Source organism: Numida meleagris, chromosome 7, assembly GCF_002078875.1.
Source record: "Numida meleagris isolate 19003 breed g44 Domestic line chromosome 7, NumMel1.0, whole genome shotgun sequence".
In the NCBI taxonomy this organism is placed as follows: domain Eukaryota; kingdom Metazoa; phylum Chordata; class Aves; order Galliformes; family Numididae; genus Numida; species Numida meleagris.
In genome coordinates this window covers 23,834,381-23,860,676 of record NC_034415.1, presented here as the reverse complement: position 1 = coordinate 23,860,676, position 26,296 = coordinate 23,834,381, and the positions used below count along the sequence as shown (strand labels likewise).

Below are 26,296 nucleotides of genomic sequence, written 5' to 3'. Positions count from 1 at the left end.
CTGTGGGTGATGTCGAAAAGCTGTGACCTTGGGCAGATCCTTCTGAGGGCATTTTTACCAGCAAAGTCCATGGGAGCAGGCATCCTCTTGAAGGACGAGCCATTGCCTGCTGGCAGTTGGAGCAGAAAGCAAGCTAAAATTCAGCCTTGTTTTCTAAACCACGCGATGTCCTTCCATACTACAAGGCAGGCCAAGTGGTCAGCTATGTGACTGACATCCCTGTGAGATACCAACTTTTTGTTATTAAGTAATTGAGGGTACAAAATACTGGTGAATATGAAGATATGTGTCATGGTTGTCACTGTGTGCTGACAGTTCTCATTTTCGTTTTCTTCTTCCCCAGGATGAACGTGAAGCCAGAGAAAATGTGAAAAGGGAGCAGGATGAAGCATACCGCATATCGCTCGAAGCTGACAGAGCAAAGGTGTGCATGTGGTGAAGCAGCAGTGTGAATGTTGGGACATGAATCTCTTCAGAAGTGGTGAAATCTCCGTGCAGCAGAGGATTCCCTCCCTTCAGTTCTGCTTTTTAAGATTAGACCTTTGCTGTAGGAGCCATAATTGCCTTAAGTGGTAATGAAATGTTTAGACAATTCAAAATGGAGATTTCAAAATTTATGTAAACAATCATATTAATGTGGTAAATTCTTGATGACAGAAGTTGAGTTGAGATTAGTTTCCATTAACAAGCTTCATAAGGACCATGAAGGTTTTATTCATATGGCTTTATATGATGCAAAGATGTCAGTCATCCATGAACCATTCCTGTTCCAGCAGAACAGTTAAGAAGTTTCTTTGCTTTCATATAGCTTAATGGACACCACAAAACAAAATGCTGGAAAGTGAAGTGAGTACATGTGTGATTACTGTTTGTTTCTGCTTATTAGAGGGAAGCACAAGAGAGAGAAATGGCAGAGCAGTTTCGTTTGGAACAAATTCGGAAAGAACAGGAGGAAGAACGTGAGGTGGGATGTTTTACTTTTTCTAGCTACTTTCTGGATTCTTGATGCTTCTGGAGGTTGCAGCTTTCATTCAGCACACTGTGTAACCTTAATTCAAAGCGTACTATTTCTGTGAACCCCAAATTAATATTTTGATAAATTTCTTATCATATATATATATGTAAAACAATATAGGCATACACTGTAGATATAAATCACACATGAATTTACTTCTATTAGTGGCTTCCTCTTTTTTGCCTCCTGGCAAATGCATAATATAGTTTAAAAGACAGGAAAAAAAGGCTGTGTTACAGCCATGTTTCTTCCCCTGAAGCCCCGCCACATTTCAAAGGAAAGGTGAAACAGGCTAGTCATTAAAGTATTTTCAGCTGTTCTGTGAAGTGATCTTGAAATAGATGTCCTTACAGAACTGCAGGAAACACAGCTAGCTCATATTTGAAAAGGACTTTGAAACCTTTGAATAAAATTTTCAATACACGTAAATGTATTGAATGAAATCAGAGTTGACTGAGTGTTGTCCTTTGACTTCTGGGCATAGATGATTTTGTAAAGAATTTGCTAATCACTACAAAGTTGTATCAACATCCCTATTGAATATATATTTCCAGAGTATATTTTCAGTATTAACACAAATAGAAAATATATTTTGAATATTTATTCGTTTATATAAAATATCAGAGTTCCAGTCTTTTTTAGTGGAGCTTATATAACTTTTTTGCTCTGTCTCCCATCGCTGATGGAGATTTGAAATTTGTCGTTATATTCTTGTTTAATTTTCCATTTAGTTGAAGTCCTTGGAACCCACAGAATCCTGATAAATCACAGCCTTCCTCATCCCCCCTGTCCCAGACTTAAATACATACTTGACATTTCAGTCTTGTGTACTTTGCTGATGTATGAAAAAATTGCATTACACAACTGAAAAAGTTGGCTACCGATGCATCTATTATTCCCTGAGATAAACCCAATAAACAAACTACATAAGCAATGCATTTGCATATATATTTTGACCAAGATAATTGCATTAGAAAATCTGAACCACCTAAGACTTCACAATCCTTTTAAACAGTTCTGCATTGTAAATACTAGATTCAGTCAAAACGGTCGTATTCCATGATTTGGAGAAATACAGTCCGCTTCTTCTGTATTGTCCTACAGTATCTGATGACTTTTTCAGCTCGTGTTGTTAACATAAGCCCAGAATAGAAAATAAAACACAGCTGGATGAGTGATTTACAGAACTGGACTGTGAGAGTTTTGTCAACAGCAATCAAATGGCTGCCATTCTGTGAGGTTAATAGCAATTGGAAATAGATCAGTACTGTAGCAGTAACCGACTACTGAGAAATCCATAACCAGATTCAAGTAATAAGTATGTTTTATTTATTTAAGTAATTTTGTATGCATGGAAACAATAATTCACTCTGCTTTAGTCTGTCTGCTCCTGAACCTTTCCTAACACGTTGCCCTTCTGAAAACTGTTTTCTTACATAAAGCCTGCGAAACTAGTCCCTGTTATCAAAATAGACGTGGGCTTCCCTGTTTTAATGTAGGCTGCAGTAATGAAAATAATAGGATCTGTTTGCTTAGTAGAACAAAAGGGATTTTAACAATAATGTTTACTAACACTCCCATTTTCAAGTATACAGATTACTTATACTGAATTGTTCTGCAACAATGTTTACTTACAGAAGTGCCTTTATGTTCAGTTCATATATTTAAAATCAGGCTATTGAGCTATTCACATACCGAACATCTTTTTATCAACAAAACTGAAATTGCATGTTCATATTCAAGAGTTATTAACGTGATCCATCTCATCATTGTTTTCTGACTTGATTTGCTGGTACAGAATATCCATTGTAAACTGCCATTTCACGTTGAAGCCTGGGAGACTGGTTACTTTGGGGAGCGACGCATTCTTTGCTCAAAGAAAAGAGCTCTAATGAGCTACTGTTGTTTATTTTTCTATAATATAATTGATTGGGTTCCGTAAATAATGTAGCATCTGTTGTTATACTGTGTGGGGAAATGTCAAAACAGAAACACAGTAAGCAGGTGGTGGAATGGAGAGAGAGAGAAAATTAAAATAGAATCTATTTAAAATATAATCTCATAGTAGATGAGCAAAAATGAACTCAAGTTCTATGTATAAATATTTATACTGAGCTATAATTTGCTTAGAGATTCGTGTGTAAGAGGTAGACTATTTAAAAGGCTTCATGATCTTGCTCTTGCCCATTCCTTTCTCTTTAAAGTGATCATCCTCCATCAGTTTCTGTTACTAAATGACCTTGGGGAGATTTTCAAAGGCACAAATAGCAGCTGTGTATCATGAAAGTTCCTTGAAAATCTGGGCGAATCAATGCCTGACTGCCTCTTTGTTTTGGAGAGGTGTATTTTGGAGGAGGAATTATTATGCTGCTTTTTGTATTCCTTGAGATTCTCATTAACTGCTGCATTAAGTAAGGTGGTAGCTAACAAGTCTGCTTTCTAAGTATGATCTAATTTTTAAGAAAAATCAGTGCCTGTCCAAGAGGGCCACCAACACTTGGCACTCCTGAAAATCAAGGCCACCTACAGCAGCAGTCTGATGTGGTGGGGTCTTTGGTGGTGGTGGTGTTTGATTGTTGCTTTTGTTTTGGTTTGGTTTTTAATTCTGATCAGAGTGTTAATGTAGGTCCTGGAAGCAGAGAATGAAGAATACAGACTTGATTTTTGCCCTTAAAATCTTCACATCAGCAATTTACGCAGTGTCTGCAAGAAGACATCTTTAGATGCATGATGTGGCCTGGTCATTACAGTGCTGGCTGGTTGCATGCATGTTGTTTCAGAAGATGTGCACACCTGTGCTTGGAATAATCTTCCTGCAAATAATAATAATTGCTGTCTTAAAATCTTAATGCCCCTATGTCTGTCTGCCCAGTTTTCTTCTTTGACTGTTCTGAGTTTTGTATATACTATAGGTATCTACTACATCTTCATGAAATTTTTGATTATGTCTAGCAGTGTTTTAGTTTATTTATAGTAAATCTCTTATGTATATTTCTTTTTTTTCTGAACTGCCACCAGATGTCTTGTCCTGCTACCAACGGTCAATTACTCTGTTTATGAGGAAGGCAGTTTGATAACAAGTGCATTTAAATAAATACTTTTACTACCTTTAATTCTGTTAAGGAATAATAACTTTAATACCCGTTAAGAAAGCAATTGGCCACTTGACAATTACTCTCTTTTAAAGTTTTCAAGGCTTTCTGCCAAATGATTAAATTACATATCTCCTTCATGCGTTAACAGTAGACCTAATAATATGTGTTATAAAGAAGGATTTATTTTTATTAGTTGTCTGGTGGGCGGTTATTAAGGACTGAACAGAAATGATTTTGTCGTTGAGATAGAAAGCAAACCTATGGCTCTGGAGCACTACGGCATATCTTGAAATTCTGTAAGATATAAACAAAAAAAGTTCTCTAACCTTTTCGTCTGTTGTTAATATTGCAACCTAAATGGTTATTTTTCCTCAGGCTATCAGGCTTTCTCTTGAGCAATCTTTGCCTCCAGAACCAAAAGAGGAAAGCACCGAGTCAGTCAGCAAACTGCGTATTCGGACACCCAGCGGAGAATTCTTTGAGCGACGTTTCCTGGCCAGCAGCAAGCTGCAGGTTGTCTTTGATTTTGTGGCTTCCAAGGGATATCCTTGGGAGGAATACAAGCTTCTGGGCACCTTTCCGAGGAGAGATGTGAGTAAATATACCTTCCAGGAATAATACTACTGCCTCTGAGTTGTACATGTTTAGATGACCGGTGTGTTATACGATAGAAGATAAAAGATATGCATGTGTAAGTTAGAGTGCTGCCAAGCTCTGTGGTTGTGAGCAAGCCAGATGCTAACCTAACAATGCTGTCTTGTGACATACAAAATTGCATTGCAAAATTTGTTTCTAGTGACATTTAAAAAAATGTTCAGTTTCTGAAACAAACAAGGTATGGATCACATTTAGTGAAAACTGTCGGTAGACTCTGACTGTGAGCCGGCATCCCCCGCTTCCTGTTTTAAAGAAAACAGCATCAATTGTAGTATGCTATTTAGGTCTGTTACAGGCTGGTATTTCTGGTCATTTTATTTTTGCCATTTTTTTTGCAATTTTATGTCCTGAGCAGGAGGAAGGCTCAGTGTCAGATAATAAGTGGTTTTGAGCTAATCAGTACCCGGTGATGAATTATTCATCCATCTGTTACATCATACAACTAAGTAATCATTTAATGCTTCCTGCCTCCAAATTCTGATGATGTACTTGCTTGGGACTGATTTTCAAAGTCAATATTGCATACTGCTTACAAAAGCAAATTCAGTTCTGTTGGTTTATCAGCAGATATTTATGTACTGGTTACTCGATTTCCCTGAAGATATGCCTATGTGTTAATTTCTCTACTACAATTTAAGTTTCCCTTTTTATCTAGTCATTCTTTACTTTACAGCAAAGGTAAAAGTCAGTGGGTCCAGCTGTGCAGTGATAACAGGAGGTGCTGCATAAAGGGTGAAGATAATGGATGATACAGAGTTGACTACAAACTGAGCCGAGCAGTGATGGGTGAAATATAGTAGATTTTGGCCATACTACCCCCAGTACTGCAAATGAGTTGGTGCAGCTCTGGGCTGGGGGAATCTCTAGGTGACTGGTTAAGCCATTTTTCATCACAGGAACTCATTATCTGAGCGCTTTTCCATTTTATTCCTCTTCACTGCCGGCGGAGGAAGTTCACTAGGAACAGAGCTCTGACTGGCATGGTGACAGTACTGTTTTGTAACATCAACCTATTGCTTTGCCATCCTATTTGTAAGTTATTTCAACTAATACAAGTACTCCAAAAGAGGAAGAAAATAATGTCATTAACAAGTTGTGACCTTGAGTGGATGTGATTTCTGAAGATTTTTGGCATAACTCTGTAAACAAGATTGTAGTGCTTGGAGCTTTTCTTCCACCTTGTCTTATATTGAGAATCTTATTCAGTCAGGCTGAGAAGAAGCATTTAGGGAATGTCATTCATCACTAATTAACTTTACTCTTTAAGCATGTGATGTCATTTCCAGTGGAACCAAAGACTAGAAGTCAGCTGTGTTTCCAGTATTGTAGATCATTCGGTTTACTCGACAGAAGTAAAAGAATCTTTTACAGTCCAAACACTGTTCTTGTACATTTGTCTTAGTACAAATTTATGTTTACAAAAACCTATAAATACATTACTCTAATTTTTTATTTTTCCAGTTTAAAACCTTACTGTCTAGCCTGGCTGTATCTGTATATAATCACATCCTTGTCACTTACAATTGATTGGACGACTCAAATGAGAACAATCAAAAAATGAATGGAAAAGAAAAAAGGCTACTAATTTAAAATGGGATGGTACTTGCAGTAAATTTGTGAAACTACAAGGGAGAAAACACTGAGGCAGAAAAAGAGAATTTTATGGCAGGCTACAGAGCTGTTGGTCTGTTGCAAGACCCTGTCATCTTTTTGCTATGATTCCAACTTAATAGTGCCATGTCTGAGGAGTCACATAAATGATTCATGCTGATTTGACTCAGTGGCAGTGTATGAATCTGGTTGCCATTATGACCACCAGAACTAACAGGCAGAAAGTAATCCCCAGGGGGTTTCTAGCTATAAATGACATCTGCCATGTTCCACAGACTTGGAAAGCTGGAATTTAGTCCACAAAGAGAAGAGTTTTGTTTGTTTGTTTAAAGAAAGAAAAGAAAAGATGAACGCATTGAAAGCGTGCTAACTGCATTTGTTACCTTAGGCTTCGTGGCATACAGCCTCTTAAAAATGCAGTGTAAGTTGACAAGCCCCTTCTGCTATGTGTGTCACAGACATCCATTGAAATCTGTGGAAAAAAAAAAGAGTACTTGCAGTGCTTGTGCTCAAGAAAAAAGATAACATTTCAGTTGTCTTTCTGTATTTAAACTGTAACATTTTTGGAAGAAAAAAGTTGTTTTGAAGTTATCAGAATGACTTTGTGGAGCTTTCGCTGCAGTTAGATGAAAACATTTTTTCTCAAGTTAGTAATTTTTTCTTCTCTCAAGTTAGTAATTTTTTCTTCTAATCTATATTACAATAACATACACACTCCCAGAAGCGTTTGACATATCTAAACGAGGGGATTATCTTCAATCAAATCTGCATTTTCTTGTGGGAAACTTGTCAGCAGAAGTTTGACCCGTTTTTCAAAGTATGCTTTTCAAAGCCATCAATCCTGATACAATGTTGTTGAAGTATTTTTACTTCTTCGGTAAATAAAAATTCATTAGATCTTAGTTCTATGTTCCAGTTGCTTACACAGATATCCTTAGCTAACTTAAAGTTGGTATCATAACCCTACTGTAAATACAAACTTCTACACATGAGTAAATACACAGATTAACCTTTTCTAGACACTACTTGTAGTTTTTAAAGCAGCAGTGACATTCCAAAGCATTTAAGCGCATGCAGCAACTTGTTATTGGGTCTTTGTCACTGACTATGTTGTTCTTTCTGCTAGCCTTGAAATTAGATATTAACCACCTCCTTTCTCAGTACCCTAACCAAGACAGAGCTGCATACCTTACCAACAAGGTATTCCACACGAGTGAACTGAGCCAGCAGGTAATTTGTACCTCTACGTTTGAAAATGCTTGGCAAGCGCATCTTTCTGAGTAAAAAGCAGTATTACAAGTTCTCTGCCTTATTCTTAAATGCACCTGCAAAGGCTTTCTGGAAGTAAATGAATATGCTATTTAAATTTACGTGCTGATTTTAGAATTATAGTTCTTTTTTTTCAGCAGTCACTCTAATCTTCAGAATGCATTCAACTATAATGAAAAAAGAGCTTACACTGAGCATATTAGCATGCTCAGTCAACTTTCTCATTCAGTTTTTCTGTCAAATCCCTTTCTCTCAGAAGCCTTCCCAAACACTAATTTCAGGAGTCATCTCAGCCTGGATCTGAGGCTGATCTGTCTTCTCCCAGCACTCTGTAGACCTTCTGAATGACCGGTTCCTCACTTCCTCCAGTGGAGATCTGCAGAAGTCTTCCTGAACTCTTTAATGTCTTGTGAACTGGGCATTTGATCATGCTGTAGAAAGGAAGCTGAAGTGTACCATATCTAGTTGAAGCTTCACTTAAAATGTGCAGAACAAATTTACCTAGACTAGTGCTACAAGGATTAATGGTACATTTGTGGAAGTTTTGTGATTTGCATCAGAAAGTGAGGTCCTGTCGTGCTCTCACAAGTCCATCTCATTTGCAAATAAAGACTGAGCTTACTAATTTCATCTAAAAAATTAAAGCTGCAGCCTAGAAATTCTTCTGCTCATTTCTCCTTAAAGTGGAACGTTAGTTATATATTTGAGTATATTGAGTCTGCATTTTGCAGACTGCATTAGAGACTTAAGCTTTTTATTTACTGTATCTGGCAGCCCTGGTAAGCCAAGACTTCTACAGTATTTCACATTTTGTTCTTCTGAGACAGAGCTTAGGATCAGGTGCCAGTTAAGTCACTTAAGATTATTTAAATGCATTTAAAATGTTGCTTAATAATTCAGAACCAGTTTGCTCTGTTTAGAGTATTAAGATTTTTTAAATCCTTTTAATTAACCAATTTCAACAGCAGTTTGAATAAACAGAAACAAAAATCTGTGTCCCTTGAATGCACAGAAAGTGAATTTAACTCAAATCACATGTCAATTTAAATTAGGTACAATAAGGATTTCAGTATATTCAGTGCCAAACCATTCTTAATGTTGTATAGAAGTACAGAGTAAGATAAAACCAAATACAATTGTTCATTTCAGCATTCTGGTGGGAGTAATCCTCTTTGACTCGCATGGTGAAAATAATGCAACAGGATAGTAGGTTCAGCTGCAGTGCTCAGCAGTCATCTGAACAGGTGACTATCCTCTGATATTCTCAGCAGGGTAAAGTTTGATCCCCGTATGACTGTGCTGGGTAGTTTAGCGATTTTGTGTGTTTCAGTCCATTCTGGAATCCATTCTTTGTATGAATTGTCCCGCACTGCACCCAGTGCAAACTAATTCCTTCTAATAATCAGCTTTTAAACTCATTAGATGGTGTTTAAACTCATTAAATAGTTCATGAAAAAGAGGAGTGTCCAGGACTACCTCTCAATTTTAACATCATCCTGATAGAAAGAATAAAGAAATATTTACCTGGAGAAAAGATTCATGCAGTATCATGGTTGTACCTAATAGCAGTTTTAGTATTTAGTCATTCACATAAGCTGGGAAAGTAGCTTGAATGAGGAGGAATTCCGAAGAATAAAATGTGACATGATTCATGTAATGTAAGCAGTAATATTAATTATATTTCCTACTATATAAAATAGCGCCCATCTGTTTTCATTCCGAATAATTTAGAATTATTCAGGGCAATATATCTGATAGTAGCATGTAACTGTTTATTATGATCTAATTTTCAGAAGGCCACAGGCACTTACAAAGTTAGACATTGCTCCTCCTGGCAGTTAAAACTGTCATTATGTCAATACTACCTGCCCTTGCCTTTTCTCTCTCTCAGGATATATTATTTTATTTATTCAAGCAGTTATGTTTAGTTTAGTTAAGACACTGAGAATTTGTCTAAGTAAATTGGCCATACCAGACTAGCATATTCCCGTGCCCCTTCTAAGGGCATGATTTTTGGTCTTTCTTCCTGTTGACTGTTAACAGTGGAATGACTGGGCTGATTACTTTTGAATTCTGGAGGACCGGAGCACATATAGTTGCAGCCAGAATGCTGAAGCATGTGCAGTCCTTAGGTTTTGTTGGTTTTAAGAAGTCTGTTGCTCTCACAGAGTAGTGTCACATTCTTTTGGTCAGCACCTACAAAAGGAGTAGTTGATATTCTCATCCTGCTGAAGTTGATAGCAGTACTTGTAGTTCTTGAGAATATAAGAGCGTACGTGCTCCTTGAAATGTAATTTCCATTTTTGTGCAAATATAATTTCCATATATGTAGCAAAAAATTCTGTAAGTATTATAGAAAAATTTTCCATGTTTTCTTCCAGGAATTAAAGACTTGATCAGCTTCTTTAGACCTAGTGTTTGCCTAACTGTGATACCCAAAGAGAAAGATTAAACCACTTCTTATATAAAGTCACTGAAAGGAGATGTAGATGTACGTTTACTCTAAAAATAATTGTATTTTATAGGTGGATATAGTTTCTGATCTCATATGACAACTCTGCCTGAATATGGGGAATGTTTAACTAATTTCAGCAAATAGGAGTGCATTTCAGATAAGCTGTTCTACTTAAGACTCACTAAAGTAAGCATTCACCAGAGAACTGAATGCTCAGTGCTGTATGTGAGCTCTTAGTTGAGTCATCCTCATTAGTTAACGCAATGTCTAATACCAACCATGTGAGTAATATATTCCATCCAAGCACATCCCTCTGACCAGAAGTGTTCTTTTATTCAGCACTGCACCATTTTACAAAACATTTATTTCAGAGGAGGCGTGTTATTGTTCACAGGAAGATGCCTTAGTTAAGCTGCAGAGCTTTGCTGTTGGATGTGGCATTATACGCCATAAACTAGCCCTAAGACATTTTTTACTTTTTTTCTGCAGAATTTGTGCTTAATGTCAATTTTGTGGTTTTATTCCCCTCATAGGAAGAAAATGTAATGATAAAATACCAATGAAGAGCCTTTGTAGTACTATGATGCTAAGAATGCTGTGTCTGCTTACCAGAAAATTTAATGATCTCCTGCTGTTTTGGTAATTGCATAAGTAATACATCAGACTAAATCACCGACGCAGTCTTAGGCGCGCTTTTCATTCTATTTACCTATCTACCAATCACAATGTTATACTGTAGATATCACTGTGCTATCTGAACATCTTAATCCTTTGAACTTGATAAAAATCCTTTTGGATTGGTTTTCCTTGCGGTTATAATTAAGTGCATATGAATCCAATCGCAGATCACTCTCACGTGAGTGACTGCGTTCCTATCCATTCCCCTTTGGGACCCACAAATGCAAAGCAAAGTTGTTGCGGTACATTTGAGGCACTACATGTATTTATATATTTGCAGGCTTTCAGAAGATACAGCTTTCTTTCACCACGTCATCAATATCTGCTGTGGAAGCTACAGTTTTTCTGGGGCTAGGATTTGTCATCTCTGTAGCTAGCACGTTTTTAAAATAATTAAATACATGAATAATGGTTAGTTTGGTATAAGCACGTTGGCAGCAGTGCCCACAAGTAACAGACTGTTTTGCTCCTTGGCACGGCAGAAAGGACGCTTAGCATACAAATGCTCTGATCTGTAAATGCCACTATTTAAATCTTTTCTACACTCAGCAAGAAAACTGAAAGTAAATAGTGTGAAGGTGATGGAGCTTTTCCTTTGTCAGGAAAAGAGGTGTTCTAGGCTATTCCATCAGCTTCTCTTTTTTTTCCTGAGAAATCACACTGAGAATTACTAAATAGATCATTTATTTCAAACCAAACAGAAGGAAGGGACAAAAACCAAAAAACCTGAGGAGAGCTTTACAGCATCTTCCTCTGCGCCCGAAATCTGGAGCTCTCTGCTGCTGGTCTGGGAGCTGCTGGCACCAGGAGAGCTGCACCGGCGGGTGCGTGCAGGCAGCTCATCCAGCTCAGACACCAACGCTAACCCTGACTTCTTGCTCTCCACGTATAAGGCAACTTCTGTGATATTTTAATACTATCAGTATCACCTTTTCTTTAAGGTGCATGTAAGAATGATTAGTGTTTATGTTCTTTAAGGCTTTGTTCGACAAACATGATGCATTTTTCCCAATTAAAACAATTTCAGTAGAATCATTACTTCATAATGTTGGACTTTTAAAAAGCAGCAAATAGTCCAGGCCTTACTACAGAAACACTGCAGTGTCAAGCTTGGGCTTGTTAATTACACTGCCCTATCATTGTGCTTAGTATTTTATAAAACCAAGAAGAATACAGTTGCTATTTTTGTCTCAATTTACTGTCTAAAAAGACAAGGCATGCAGTTACAGTTTTTATGCTTTCGCTGATTATAATCTGTGCAGCAAATTCTCTTCTTATAACAGTTATGATCAGTTGCCGACAGTTTACACTAGGTAGACGATATCTCAGGCAGCTGTACGGCTTTTCTAAGACTGGAAAGCTTGCTCAAAGTACAGGTTAGAGCATCAGTTTTCTGTTTTATTGGTATCTGTTACTTTGCTTAGTAAATACACTTATTAAATATGCTGAATCTAAAATAATGTTTTGAGAAAATCACTTGAGCGAAATAAGATGGACTGTGATATATCTGCGTTAAAGCTTTGTAGTTCAAATGAGACTAGAAGTCTTTTACTGTGACTTATTTTTTCCTTATTTGTGATGGCTTTCGTCAATTCAGATGTAAATGATCCTGAAGTTTATTCAGCTAAACCGGATCTAATTGCATATATTTATGTGGAGTAACCCTACTTTTGGTTGTTACACAAGTTGGATTTATTACCTATATAACCCATGGATATTTCAATATGTGGAAAGAATTCACTGTATTTGTTTGTGTGTTATTCTGAAAATATAGTTTTTTTTTTAAACAGACCTGGTACTTTACCAGGTGTGCCATTTAAGTAATTTCTATTGCATTTATACTTTAGGAGGATTAGGAAATGGAGTAAAAGAACTCTTTGTCCATTAGATTCATTAAATGTATTCATGCATGTGAAATAGTATAGAGGCTGTGCTACTCAGGAATCAGATCCTTGTCCTAGGGTGGAGAGAAAGGTGAAGGGTGTGATATTTACTGCTTGTGTAAGTGTCATAATAATTGTGTATTTGATTCTTTATTTTTAAATGACCTTCCTGGGCATTAAGCCATTTTTTTGTCTTTATCTTTTCCCTGCAGAGTTGGGAAGGGTAAGGAACCACACCTTTGAAACTGTGAAAGTACAGCTGTGCAGGATGTGAGCATGCGATAGAATGGATAGGTCAGCAAAGGGGAAGACAGAAATAATACAAAAGTGATATGACAAGGAGCAAAATGTTGTGTATACTAGTAATATTTTTCACCAATGGGTCTTTAAAAAAACAAACAAAAACAAGGTATTTGTTCAAAATAAAGCCTAAAAAGCTACTACGTTCTTACAGGAGAAATACAGAAATTAGCACAGCTATCTTTTGGTTTTGCAGAGTCGGATATCAGTCAATCTTCAAAGTGCTGCAGAAGTACTTCAGGCCAATTACTTTGTGCTTAGTTGAAATAATTACCACAGAATTCATTTGAACAAATACCTGTTGCAATAATACATTTCCCGTGCACCAATCCAGCACAGGTTATGTAATGAAGCTCTTGGAATTAAAAGATTAAATCTTAGCTCTGTGGCACCAAAGCATAAGGCCCTGTAAAACTGTATCCACAGATGGAAGAAAAATGCTGTTTTACCAACTGAAATGTACTTTGAAACTTTCACAGCTGGATTGCAGCACTGACAGAAATAAGGTCCTGTTACCGCCCTCTGGGCACCTTGCTAGGAAACCTTCCCCTGAAGAGCGTCAGAGTTTGTGTAGAAAGTCATTTGCCCAAAGATGAAAACTCCTAAGACACTGTTTGCTTTGGCTTTGGGACAATGCTAAATGCATATACATGTTCTTCTACAGAATCCTGTGAGCTTGAATATTTAGCAATTTTGCTGTCACTTGAATTATACTCTCAGCATCTCAACGTTATGCCTTTCCTTCCCCACCCTCCTCACTATGCAAATTTGGAACAGCCCCAAGTCCCAATTTAGGGATTTTTATTTTACGTTTCATTATAATACTAAGAATTCACCTCAAGAAAACAACAAAATACATGTTTTAAATACGTTTGCCTAACTAATTGCTCTCACCACAGGAGGTGTGTGCAGACTCTAAAAATGCATGCAGGTGATTGATAGTAAGGCAGACACTGTAGGACTTTAAAATACAGAGAAACATTAAGCTTTTGGTATTTGATTAGCGAGTGCTGAATGCTTAACTCAATTTATTTTGCAACCTTAATCAAGAAAGCATGTAGTTGAGCATTATTGGTACCTATGCTACGAGTGAGTTCAATTGGATCAAATGAGATTAAATATATAAATACATGCTTAAATTATTTCCTGCATAATTGCCAATAATATGCAATAAATGTTTAAATAATACAGGTATGGAGGTTTTGGACAGTATAACTTAGATAATGTGCAGGAGGACTCTTTAGAACAGAACACAGTGCAGTGACACGAGAGCGAAGTCTCAGCACTGAAATGGACTCTAGAATGTGTCCTAATGCTGATGCAGCAAAGTACACAAATTTAAATGTGATGATATTTGAATACTTTGCATTGTGAGATAACTCACGTAAATTTACTTAATACAATTCATTAATATGCTGTACTGGACACATCCTCGTGGGTTACGGCTCCTCTTCAGTATCTATTATACATAATTCTTCGGTTTCTAAGTCTATTCAAAAATACTTTCAAAGCATCTTAGGTCTTATATTTCATATATTTACAAGAGAAACCAGTTAGTTTGGTAGGAGGTGGATTCACTAATAAGGCTGCTATTCTTTGTAGTGAACATCATGTTTACAAACCACAAATAACAAAGTAGAAGCTGCAGAAGGGTTATGGTGTGATAATTAAGTACAATGGCGACCTATATGAACAGAAAATGCCAAGGAGCTAAAACAAAGCAACAACAGCTTTGTTTGTTGACAGATGCATGAGCCATATTGTTAGTTAATTGGGTAATGGTGTAAACATTTGCAAACTCTGCTGTCCCTCAGTGAATTAAGCAGCACACTGAAATTATGGTGAAAATCTGCACAGTCCTTTTGCTGCAGGCCCTCCACAACGCTTTCAACTAACCTTCTAAGCTTAAGGACTTTGAGGAGATAACATTATGCATTGTTGAAATTGGAAGTACTTGAAGTTTGCAAATCTTAGGGTTTAGATTAGGGTATGAACCTTGAATTACACTTAAGCGAATAATAATTTTCCATACGCTTACAGTCTGGAATATTGTTTTCATTGCCCGCATTTGCTTTTCATTGTTGTTTTCATCACATGTAGGGAAGACTTGTTTTTGTTCTTTCCTACTTTTTCTTGCAGAAAGAGGTTGCAGGGCTTTAAAGCAGAGGTCTAATTAGATAATATCTTGAGCTGAAAAGGAGAATTGCTTCTATCAGGTGCACAGTGCATTATGTGCAGTGACTTGCAGAGACCCCTGTTTACCTCCTTTTCTGTGCTGAAGCGCAGTGACTGTAGTAGAATACTAAAGCATCAAAAAATGCAACAAGATACTTAATTAGCATACTTCTGTAATCACAAACTTAAATGCACTACTTTGGCCGTTTTTTACATAACAGATTTGCTTTCTAAGATATTAACCTTTCAATAATTTAAGCGGCACCTCTGCAGGAATGCATAATTGGACTGTAGATAATAGGAATCTAAAATTGACTCTGGTGTTTTTACAAATTATTTTTCTCTTCAGCCACTTAGCAATAGCTCACCACAGTACTAGAAGTGTAAGAAAATATGTCCCTGCTTTGGAAAACAAAATAATAAAATGCATCTGTTATATATATGTTGTTAAATTCTGTTGCAGTCAGAAAGGTGAAACTATGTTGATTTCAATGGACTTAGAAAGCAATAGGCTCTTTAAAGGTAATTCATTATTTAAACAAGTATAGTTATCCAATAATACAGTGGAAATACAAATATATTTTAAATTTGTGTGTTTTAATTGGGAGGGGAAGAGAAAAGGCACAGTACTGTTAATTGGCAACAGGGTTGGTAAATTATGCATTTAAGAAAGATATTAGATTTATAATTTCTTATATTAACTCATAATATTTTGTTTGATTGAGACTGATTTTTTTTCAGAGAATTTGAGGATTTTAGAAAGCAGTGGCATGAAAGGGTCGTAGCTATATACAAATTTAGCTTCAGGAAAAACGTTCATGAGTATGGATTTGCATTTATACCCATAGCATAAAACTAATAAGCTCTCACTGGAATTCTGCTGCGTGCCCACCTGCATTGTATGTATTCCTTTACAAATGTGTCAAGAAATCAAGACTCCAGTAAACAATCCTATAACACGACTGCACACATGTAACTGTGTAAATGTAAATGACATGTAGACACATTATGCTTACACATATATATCCATAATATGTATACACTGTAGTAGTTGGGCTGAGATGCAGTTCTGCCAGATGGTGAGCTGATATAGCATCTCGCTCTCGGTGAAAGGAGGAAGGTCCTGCTCTCTCCCTTCTGCTTACCACAGAGTGTTTTTACCACTTGCCTTGCACTGCACTTGGTGTTCAATGGACTTGCGTGGCAGTTCTATTCATTTCTCCACCATGTTCTGGGAATTGTGCTGACAGCTTCCACTACCACTGACAGATCTCTCCCAGTAAAAAATCTCAACTGAGAAGATAAGCGGTTCAGAATAGTTTACTTACACTTATCTGTTCATTCTTGTCTTTACAGGTGACCCAGCTGGATCCAAATAAATCATTACTGGAGGTAAAACTGTATCCTCAAGAAACCCTTTTCCTAGAGGCAAAAGAGTAGATCAGACAACATTGTAGGACTAATCATCTTTCGACGAGCCAGAGGCATAGCATCGAGGAACACTTCCATCACCATCTTGTACTATCATCCAACTCAGCTTAATGTCACAACTTTGCCTCTTGCAAGAATCCTGAAAATCTGAAATAACAGAGCTACTTAAAGTTCCACATACATGAGTATATGTTCCAACCTCGTTTAAATGAGCAGAGGATAAAATTCTGCTTTGAACACTGAACATTATGACTATGTTGCTCACTTATCATCCAGCTTTTGTTATAATTAATGCACTGTTAAAATGTGAGTGATTGTTAAGTAGAATTTTTACTCCTCAAATGCCCCTTTTTCACCAAGAAATCTTGGACATTTCTGCCTGTACTTTTGACACTAGAATGCTGTATATTTGATATCTCGCTGAGCCAGTGCTCTCATTATATATGCATTTTATTTCTGTGTTTGAATTTCTACTTTGTCAACTAATTTAAAAAGGCAGAAACAAAATAACAGGACATTCTCAGCCATGGAAAATTTAACAGTATTATAGCAGAAAGCATATAATTTTTGTTAGTACCTTCTGACTTCTTTGATAAGATGTAAGGTTTTGTTTGAAGAATATAGTTTGACATATATGCGAGGTATTTATTTACTGGTTCTGCTTTGGGTCTCAGTTCTGATTCATTTAGGAAGTATTTTCCATTACATTGCAGTGTGTGAAACTGCTTATTGCATGATGTGAATATTTAAATAACATTAGAAATGGCCAGGACCGGAAAACTGGTATCTTGCCAACTCTTCAGGAATCGGCTGATATTGAATATCAGCTGTTAAAAACCTTTCAAATACCAGATACAAAAGTTCTTTATTTCTCATTGTGAAAGAAACGGCAGTTCCCATTTTTGCGGTTTTCCTTCATTCTGGCGCTTGTTTATATCCTATTACTCTGTTGTTCTAAAGCACCTTGTTTGTTTCATCAAACAAAGAGTATCTTAAGAGGTGGTGTAATAAGAAATCTGCCTTACTATTGCACACTTTGGACATTTTAACAATAGATTACTGATCCCATCTCAAATTAAAGAAATCCTAGTTCTGTTGTCTGATATGTATGCACCAGCTACCTGCTGTCTGATGAGGAAAAATCTGGTACTTTAAGTATCTCAACCATGGAACAAGCATACTGAGTCTAAGATCAGAAAGTACACTTGGTGCCAAATGTGCATCAAAACAGGTTGGTTTGGGGGTTTTTGTTTGTTTTTGGTTTGTTTTTAAATCTGGACCTGCAGGATAGTGCACCATAGCACTGCAGAATTGTCGTCTACTAATCAAACTTGTTTGGTAATGCTTAGCACATTGTTTTCCACGTGTTTATATGTAATTCACAGTGCTTATCGTAGCAAAATGAGTTCTGTTTCGGAAGTTTCATACTAAGCAAAAACCAACTGCATCCATCTTTTAGTCTTTAGTCTTTTCTTTGGAAGGATGGTGATATAAAATTATATGTATGCCTATTATTAGGGTGTTAGTGAAGCTGATATATTGTTACCTTTACCAAAAATATGAATTTTGGAGCAGGGGAAAGCCTTATTCTACCTTTTGTAATTCTGTAATTAGTGAGTGCTACATCAGACACTTTTAGAATTGAATTATCTGTGACAAACAAAAGGTTTGGAAGTGTAAGCAAATCTTAACCATTTGCAGTTCACAAATAAAAGAATTCATAGCCAATAGAAAGATAAATGTATGTGTAATGGAAGCCCGAATTCAGATGCTTCATTCTCAACTTCTTTTCTTGGTAAAGAAATCCACTATGTTTATTAAACAAGACATTAGCATAGGTTGCAAATTGGGGTGACGCTGTTTCTACAAACAATCACAGTAACACATACAGGAGGATTTTAAAGTGATGCATATCTTTTTTTTTTTTTTTTCCTCCACATTAGCTCTTCTTTCTAAGCTGCTATTGAGGAAAGGAGTTGCTGAAATATTGCTGCAGAAGGAAAGCAACCTTTCAGCCAACTTGTTTATATTAACCTGTTCTGTTTAACTTTTGTTTGATCTCATCAGGCTGTTTTGTCTCGTCCAACTTCATTTCTGTATTTTGACTATATATTCTTTACTTTGATACTAGTTTCATAAAGTTATTAAATGTGACTTGAATACTTGTTGAACGTGTTGAAGTCAGTGCTCCCAGGGTTTGTTAGGCCTTTTTGTTCTAAGACAAGTTGTAGTGCTTTTTCCCCCTATTTTGTTCATATTGAAAAATACACTGTTGTTATCAAAACATTCTGGTGAGAATTAACTAACAGTGTTGAAAGTGGTGGCGTTACTGCCCTCTAGTACATCGATCAGGAGCAGTATGGAAGGTGCATTCTGCCAAAACAAGTGTATTGCTCAATTTAAATAAAGCATTTATGATTTTGGTCCTTAAATACTTTGGGCCTGATTTTGAAAAGCAGACATGTAGTCACCTTTCCAGATTACATCCTCAGTGCAAACCATTTTCTGTGTAGAAACATTAAGATTCTCTGCCATCATTTTCTGCTCTCTTAAACCATGGTATTCACTTCATGTGCCCTGCTGACATGGTGAATCCTCTCGTCGTTCTCCAGACTAATTTTCTAATTCAGTATTAACCTAAAACTGTAACAGTTACTGCAGCAGATATCCCCGATTCTACATTTTTTTATTTCCAGGTTCCTCACGTTAATGGATTATCATTAATGTGATTAATGCATTAGTTTTAAGTCTTAAGGAATTACTGTTAATGAATGGAATCCTGTACGATGTGTTGGCTTTCGGTATTGGCCTTCAGTGCATGATGGTGAAGCTGGGGCTGTCTTTGGCTTTTGAAGAAACTTCCTGCCTGTAGACATTGCTGTTCTAAATCTCCATTAGAGAATGTGCAGAGCACAAGTGTTTGTTGTATATTCTCTGCATACGCACTCTTCAATTTAGTGAGAGTGCCAAGGGAGTTTCTAATGGAGCTATGTTGGGGGTTTGTTTATTCTTTTTAATGTAGCAGAAAAGGACTTTGGCTTTCGTAAACTGTACGTACTCGGTGACATTAGAAATTTAAAATAAATTTTCAATTACAGTACAATTTCTACTAAAAAGCTATATGATTTCACACTTCCATATGGAGAAAAACAAAATCACTATGACCTGGTTTCACAGAAGGACTGAAGCATTTCATTATTGAGCCTTGTGGTCAGTCTTTTTAAATGATTCAGAAGATTGAGGTTGCCTAGAATGAGGTCCACAACAAACAAAAAATAAATAGGTCTTCAAGGAAATCAAAGCAAAACCCCTCCAGAATACATGTGAAGAGTCACTGCCAGGCAGAACCAGAAGGTGGTTACATGTGCTGACAGAAATGCTGAAGGTGGAGATGTCTGATGGACACTGCTACTGGAACTGAGGGTTCCTGCTCTGTGCCAGACCAGGGTGCCTCGCACCACTCGGGGTCTACAGCACAGAGGCCTTCTATCAAGAGATGCGCTGAGTCCTTTATTCCAACATCTGGCAGCACAAGGTGCATCTTTATTTCAGTAGAGGTGGTCTTTCCCTGGGTCTCCCTTGGAGTTTTTAACTGAATTGTACCTGACTCTGAAGTTTTCCCACATTGTGGCTAGCATGGGCCTGGGGAGAAACAAGCCTGAATCTTCAACGTTTCAGAAGACTGCTGTAGGACCGCTATAGCACAGGCTACTTTTAATATGTGTACTCACTCCCTGCTGTCAAAGCTGTTTGACTGCCAAACGATTTAATTATTTAAGCTTGTTTAGAGGGAACATGCAAACAGGAGTATGATTTTTCAGGTGAGTGGCTGAGGTGCTTGCCTGGGGTGAGCTCTTCAGTCCTTTTCCAGAGACTGTTCATTGCAGTCCCCTGGTGGTGTGGATACCAGTACCAACAAAAAGCAGATGAAGCACAGAGTGAAGGTGAAAGGGAGAGGATGACGGGACTGCTGCTGCTCCTGATAGCACTGCTCAATTATGTTGGATTACGTTGACTGTGGGCATGAGCAAAAGCTCGTGGATACCCTTGCAGCATCAGGCTTTGGGTCAACACCATTTATGATTCTGAAGACTTATACTTTTGTATTTCTCTCGCCTCTAAATTTGGGGAGCTCTGGGTTAGTGGATCTGTTTCATATATAAGGTCAAGTTCGATGGGGCTCTGAGCAACCTGATGGAGCCACAGATGTCCCTGTTCATTGCAGGGGAGTTGGACCAGATGGCCTTTAAAGGTCCCTTCCAACTCAAACCATTCTACGATTCTACATTTCTATGTATTGTTGCCTTCGCTGCATCCTTTCATTTCTAATATGTCCTATGTAGAGTGAATAGTTTTCATGCCATCTTCCAGGAAATGCAGGGTTTGTATCAGGAGCTTACATGCTGTCCTGGTGACATCTTTTTGTTCTCAGTTCCTTCCCCAGTAATTCCTATTTGCCCCTGGGTACTACTATACTTTCTCAGAGAAATATCCACAAAAAAAAACTACAATGTCTTTATTTGATGGTAATACCTGTTTAAGGAGAGACACTCATCTATAGAGTGAAGACTATTTAGACCATTTCCCAAATACACAAGCTTTACACAAGCATGTTACATGATTACTGCACATCAAAATATTTTTAGAATGCCTTGTCATTACCTTAAATTTAACATTCACTTTTGAATTTCAAGCAAAGTAAGCAAATGGTATAAAGGTTTTGCTAGCTGAAGTTTTGTGAAAAACAGCCCAAATGTTGAGAAATAGGAAGTGAGATACGGTGAGCATCTCCAGTGAGGGCAAGGCTCACTATTTCTGACCCTAACCAGTCATCACAGGCCTGAGAGAGCAGCCTGAGTGCCCTACCTGCAGAGAAGGTGTTTCAATGGGATTTGATGTCTCATTAGATACTAGAGAATTTGTACCTTAGTCAGGGCTTTTCTCTGTGGATTCTTTTATGAGTAATAAAGACTGAAGTCATACTGCAGCCTTAATACGATTCAATTAAAATGTCACTCAACTGCTAGTTATAAAAGTAGGCTTCATTGGTTTTTGTGCTAAAAAGAAAACTACTGGTTGGCAAAACTGGTATTTTGCACTTATTACCAACGAGTTTTGTGTACTATTTTTCCAGCTCCATCCTGTGACAGCCTTCCACAGTTTGTTGCTATTCATTTTTGATCCAGTCATCTTGAGTGATTCTGTATCATTCATTAATATCTTCACCTCACTGCTGCTAGCTTTTCCCAGATATTGTACATGCACCATGAATAACACAGGTCTCTACAAAGACCGTCGGGGATGTTGCTGGTAACCTTCCTTGCTGTTAAATCTTGCTTACTGCTTTCAGCTATCAGTCTCTTATTTTCCTCAAGAAAAGGTGTTTCCACTGCAGTAAATGTTACTGCAGACGACTAGCTTAGCTTTCCTGCAATTGCCCTACTTTCATTAAATGCTCCTTTTACACCCTGAAAATATGTGAGTCCAATTATCTTGCTGGCAGGCTTCCTGTTTCTGATATGTTTAATTATCTTTTACACCTTTGGCAGTTGTTCCTCTAGGTCTGTAGGTTGTTTAGTTTTGCTTTGGTGTCTTTGAAAAGTTAATGGTCATGTTCTTTTCTTTCTCCTCATGTGAGTCTGTCTTGCAGTTGCATCCTTCACTGTGCTGGCTTAGGTGGCTCAATCACTGGGGTTTGGAGGGTGGGAAAGGGGAGAGGCAAGATTCTAGAGTCCTTTAACATTAAATATATATGTACTCGGAGGATCTAAGAGAGTATCTTCAAATATGATGGCAAGCATATTCCTTTAACTGTGACGATTTAATTTCCCTTTAGTATCCTCTCCTTCACTTAGTATTCTTCAGTTGAAAAACTAATTCTGGTGATTTTCTTTAAAGTAAAATACTGAATTTGAGTATATTTTCATTTACCATAAAAAGTGTTTGGTATCATTTTAATTGCTTCTGTACTTTATTTGAGCTATTGTCACAGTCCCCATTAGTGTGACTTGCTAGCATTCGTAACTATGTCCTCTTGATGATCTTGCCTTCCCAACATTTACTGAAATTGAAAACTTGTTTGAAACTTCAAGTTCTGTTTAAGCCATTTAAAGTGTTTTAATATTATTCTAATGTGCACATAGAAACAGTTCTCATTTTGTCAGGTCCATTTGCCCTTTTTATACACCCTGATTAATGAGAGCTTTTCCTTGTGTAAGGAAAAGCAAGCATTTCCTAGAAGTGGTGGCAACTGAGAAGAGATTTTTGGACTGCAGTCATAAACTCACATCTATAGAGGAACTTCAATAAATGATTTTGTGGATCTATTTCCAAATACCCAGGGATCTTTTGAGTTTGAGTTTAGGTGTTACTTCGGCTTTTTTGTTGTTTTGTTTTTAATTTAAGTATGATGGGAGAGTTGCAGCGAGCACTTAGTTACTGAAAAATATTTCTACATTTTTGTGGTTTAGACAAAAGTGAATAAAAAGGCATCGTGTGGCTGTTGCAGTGTCCTGCAATGCAGCAGGAAAATGAAATGAACTGACACGTTCAAGATTACAGTTCCTTGTAAAATTTCTTCAATCTATTTTAACTTTCAGTTTACTGTTGTTCACTAGTCAATTTAATAATGTTTTATGCATGTGAATTGAAAGGAATGAAGTACTCTCAACTGGCAAGTCTTCGTAGATGCAAAACTTTCCTTTCGTGGTATGAGCAATTTCAAGGCAAATGTGCAGTTTACTCCTTTGACAAAATACTGTGGCAGGTACCGAATTCCTTCATCACTACCAGTATTTTAGATATTTTCAAGGGTATTTTGTTTCCTTCAGATAAAGTCTATTACCACATTTGCCTTCTTTTCATGAGGTAATCACTGTACAGGAGATACATTTCTCATCAGTCAAAAAAGGACCGTATTCAGAAAAGTATACATTCCAACCTCTTAACCTCTTCTCTTGAGAACTCCCAATTTTGCTTAAGAAACACCTTCCTGTTTTTATTAGTGTTTATCCAGCTCCCATCACTATCTTCTTCTGGAATCAAACTGATTTCCTTAGCTTTTCAAAATGAATCAAAATCCAATATTGCTACTTTTTTTATTGAAACAAAAATGCTACTAATAACAGCAGTAATTGTTGAGCAAAAAATAAGTTAAGTTACCACTATTTAATTTCAATCTAGTGGCCATTTGGTGCCTGACTCACTGAGATCAAATTTATCAAATACTACAACATTGTAGTAAAATAATTTCTCATCAGCAGTAAAATAATTTCCCATCAGCAGAGCTCTCTCCTTAGGAGACCAATTAAACTAACTTTACGGCATCTACGCACTCCTGGGTTTGTGAAGGGGGCTGGGCACAGCAGGACAAGAATCAAGCTCACAAATGAAGAGCAGTCAGTGTAGAGTAGTATGGAAGGAAATGATGCTGTCAAAAAGCTACTGAAGAGTAAAGCATTGTTACAGAAATATTGTTAGGTTTGAGCTTTCCCTTTAAAATTCCAGCTTCTGATGGATTTCTTCTTTCAAGAAATGGTTAAAAGCATTATAAAAATGAATTTTTTTTTAAATTGTTAGCTTATGGGAATTTTATGGCAAGGAGAAAGTGGAACTGATTGCCCTCGAAGAGTAATGTGGACTTTTTTTTTTTTAACCTTTCTGTTACCATAATCACGGCCATTTTTAATTGCAACCAGCCCACTTATTTCAAATGGGAGGAAAAAAAAAAAAGGATTTTCAGGTTATGTATGTATCACTAAGGAAAAAACCTAATGAAAGTGCTGGGATTCATATTAGTTTAAGCACAGAGTAAGACTGAAGACTTTATGCACTCTGTACAATATAGTGATGTTTATACATCATTGCTTAAACAGTGCAGAAAAAAATGTTCTCTCTTCTCAACTGAAGGGGAAATAAATGATTTTTTCAGAGAAGAAATCGTTATTAATAAGGAAAAAGAGGTCCTGTTCTTATATAACAGTATTATCCAAATCTGTAATTACGTGAGATAATTACATTTCAACGTGGACCTACTGTAATTTCTCAGCACGAACTACTCAGATTCGTAGCGTGTTATCTCAGGGGAATTAAGTCTGCTGCAGCACTGGTCACCAAAAAGGGGAACAGAAACCAAAATGCAGCCCACCTTTTGCTGGAGGATTTCTTTGCAGTTTGTCCTGCCTGGGTTCATGGAAGTCCCCAGAGGGTAAGCTTCACCTTTCTTCACCCAAAGGAAAAAAAAAAGGAAAAAACAAAACTTTTTTTTAGGCTCGCCTGATTTGATTTGGTTTTACTTTCTGTGGTGATTATGTCGTTCAGTGTCTCCTAAACTCAGCCTTTTTGAGTAACCCTCCGGTAACAGCAGGTGCGTAATGGGAGCCTGTTAGAGACTCTGCACGGAAGTTGTAACCATTCCCCATCTTTTCAGCCACCGCCGTTACCGCTGTTCTCCGTCCGCTCCTTCCTCCCTTCCCCCAGGTGCTGCCGGCGGACCCTCGCGCACAGCGAGCAGCCCCCTGCGATGACACCTTCGTGTCCCCATCCCCCGCAGCCTCACGCCCGCTTTAAAACCCACTCGGGACGCCTTTTCCCTCCGCGCTGTTGGGGCCGACCCTACGTTTCCCGGTGCCCGTCGCGCATCGCTACCGGGGGCGGCCTTCCCGCCTCCTGCCGGCGCGAGGCCCGCGCGCGGGGGGCGCCAACGGTTCCGCCCTCAGAGCCCCCACAGAGCGCTGGGCGGGAAAACCTCCCCTCGGGCGGGGAGCGGCGGCTGCGGAGCCCTCGGCGCGTGGTAGGATGAGGGGAAACCGCGGGCAGACCGCGGCCTCGCACCTCGGGCTGCCTCGTGGGGAGGCGGGGAACGAAGCCGCTCCCTCGCGAGGCCGGCCCCTCGGCGGGACGGGTTGCGTTCATCTGCCGCATTCCGGCGGGGTTGCGGGGCTCCCGGGGCAACAAGCGCGGCGGGAGAGGAGGGAGGATCCTCCGGCAAGTCCGAGCGGAACTGTTGCGATCGTGAATAAAAATCTAAGGCTTATCGTGCCACTTCGGGCTGACGGAGCGGTTCGGCCGCCGCGCTCGGCCGGGGCCGCCCCGTGCCCAGCGGCTGCAGCGAGCGGGGCCCTTCGCTACGCCCCTTCCCTCCGCTCCCTCCGTTCTCCCGCACCCTTTGCAGCGAGACACGCTCGGAATCAGAGCGGTTGTGACATTTCGGTGGCAGCTCATTGTGCGGAGCACTTAAAGTTTAAAAAACAAGCCCCATAGAAGTGGAGGGGCTTAAAGCAGCCCCCTTTGTGGGGCGAGACATAGAGTTTTGATTCTGGACAATGGTGTTTCTCAAATTTCTTCCAAAAACCTGCACCCCATCTGTGATCTCAATGAAACCGCTTTTCTCTCTCCCTTCAATTCATTTGGCAAAGGCGAAGCAGATGCATGGGACGGGGTCTGAATTTTAATCATTCGGTTTTACCTGAAACAAAACGGCAAATCCTTTTTACCATGTGTTTGAAGTTAGGGGACGGGTAGGGGGAATATAAAATATAATTAAAAAGCCCTCGGATCGTTAGGGAGCTGACAAGAGCCTCGTTAATGAACCTCGCGGAGTGCCCTGCGGCGAAGTGCAGGAGCGGAGCGCTCCCGGCTCAGCCCCGCACCGCTCCTCGTTACCTGCGTGTGTGTGTGTGTGCCCGTGGGGCCGCGGCACACGCGTGTGTCCCAGCAGAGCCCCCCC

General features: G+C 38.4%; 1 protein-coding gene and 1 long non-coding RNA gene across 2 annotated transcripts in view; one reads left to right on the top strand and one right to left on the bottom strand.

The window, feature by feature from the left end:
• The window catches only part of FAF1 (Fas associated factor 1), a 153,041-nt gene extending 133,369 nt beyond the window's left edge, over positions 1-19,672 (top strand). Inside the window, exons 16-19 of the mRNA XM_021404167.1 lie at positions 344-424; positions 887-964; positions 4,486-4,701; positions 16,495-19,672. Coding sequence (XP_021259842.1) covers positions 344-424; positions 887-964; positions 4,486-4,701; positions 16,495-16,578 — 459 coding nt within the window. The 3' untranslated portion in view covers positions 16,579-19,672. The remainder of the gene's footprint in view (positions 1-343; positions 425-886; positions 965-4,485; positions 4,702-16,494) is intronic.
• The window catches only part of LOC110402278, a 35,439-nt gene extending 10,083 nt beyond the window's left edge, over positions 1-25,356 (bottom strand). Inside the window, exons 1-4 of the long non-coding RNA XR_002441026.1 lie at positions 25,145-25,356; positions 24,716-24,790; positions 16,467-16,560; positions 6,762-6,850 (exon numbers count right to left, since the gene is read on the bottom strand). This is a non-coding gene — a long non-coding RNA (uncharacterized LOC110402278). The remainder of the gene's footprint in view (positions 1-6,761; positions 6,851-16,466; positions 16,561-24,715; positions 24,791-25,144) is intronic.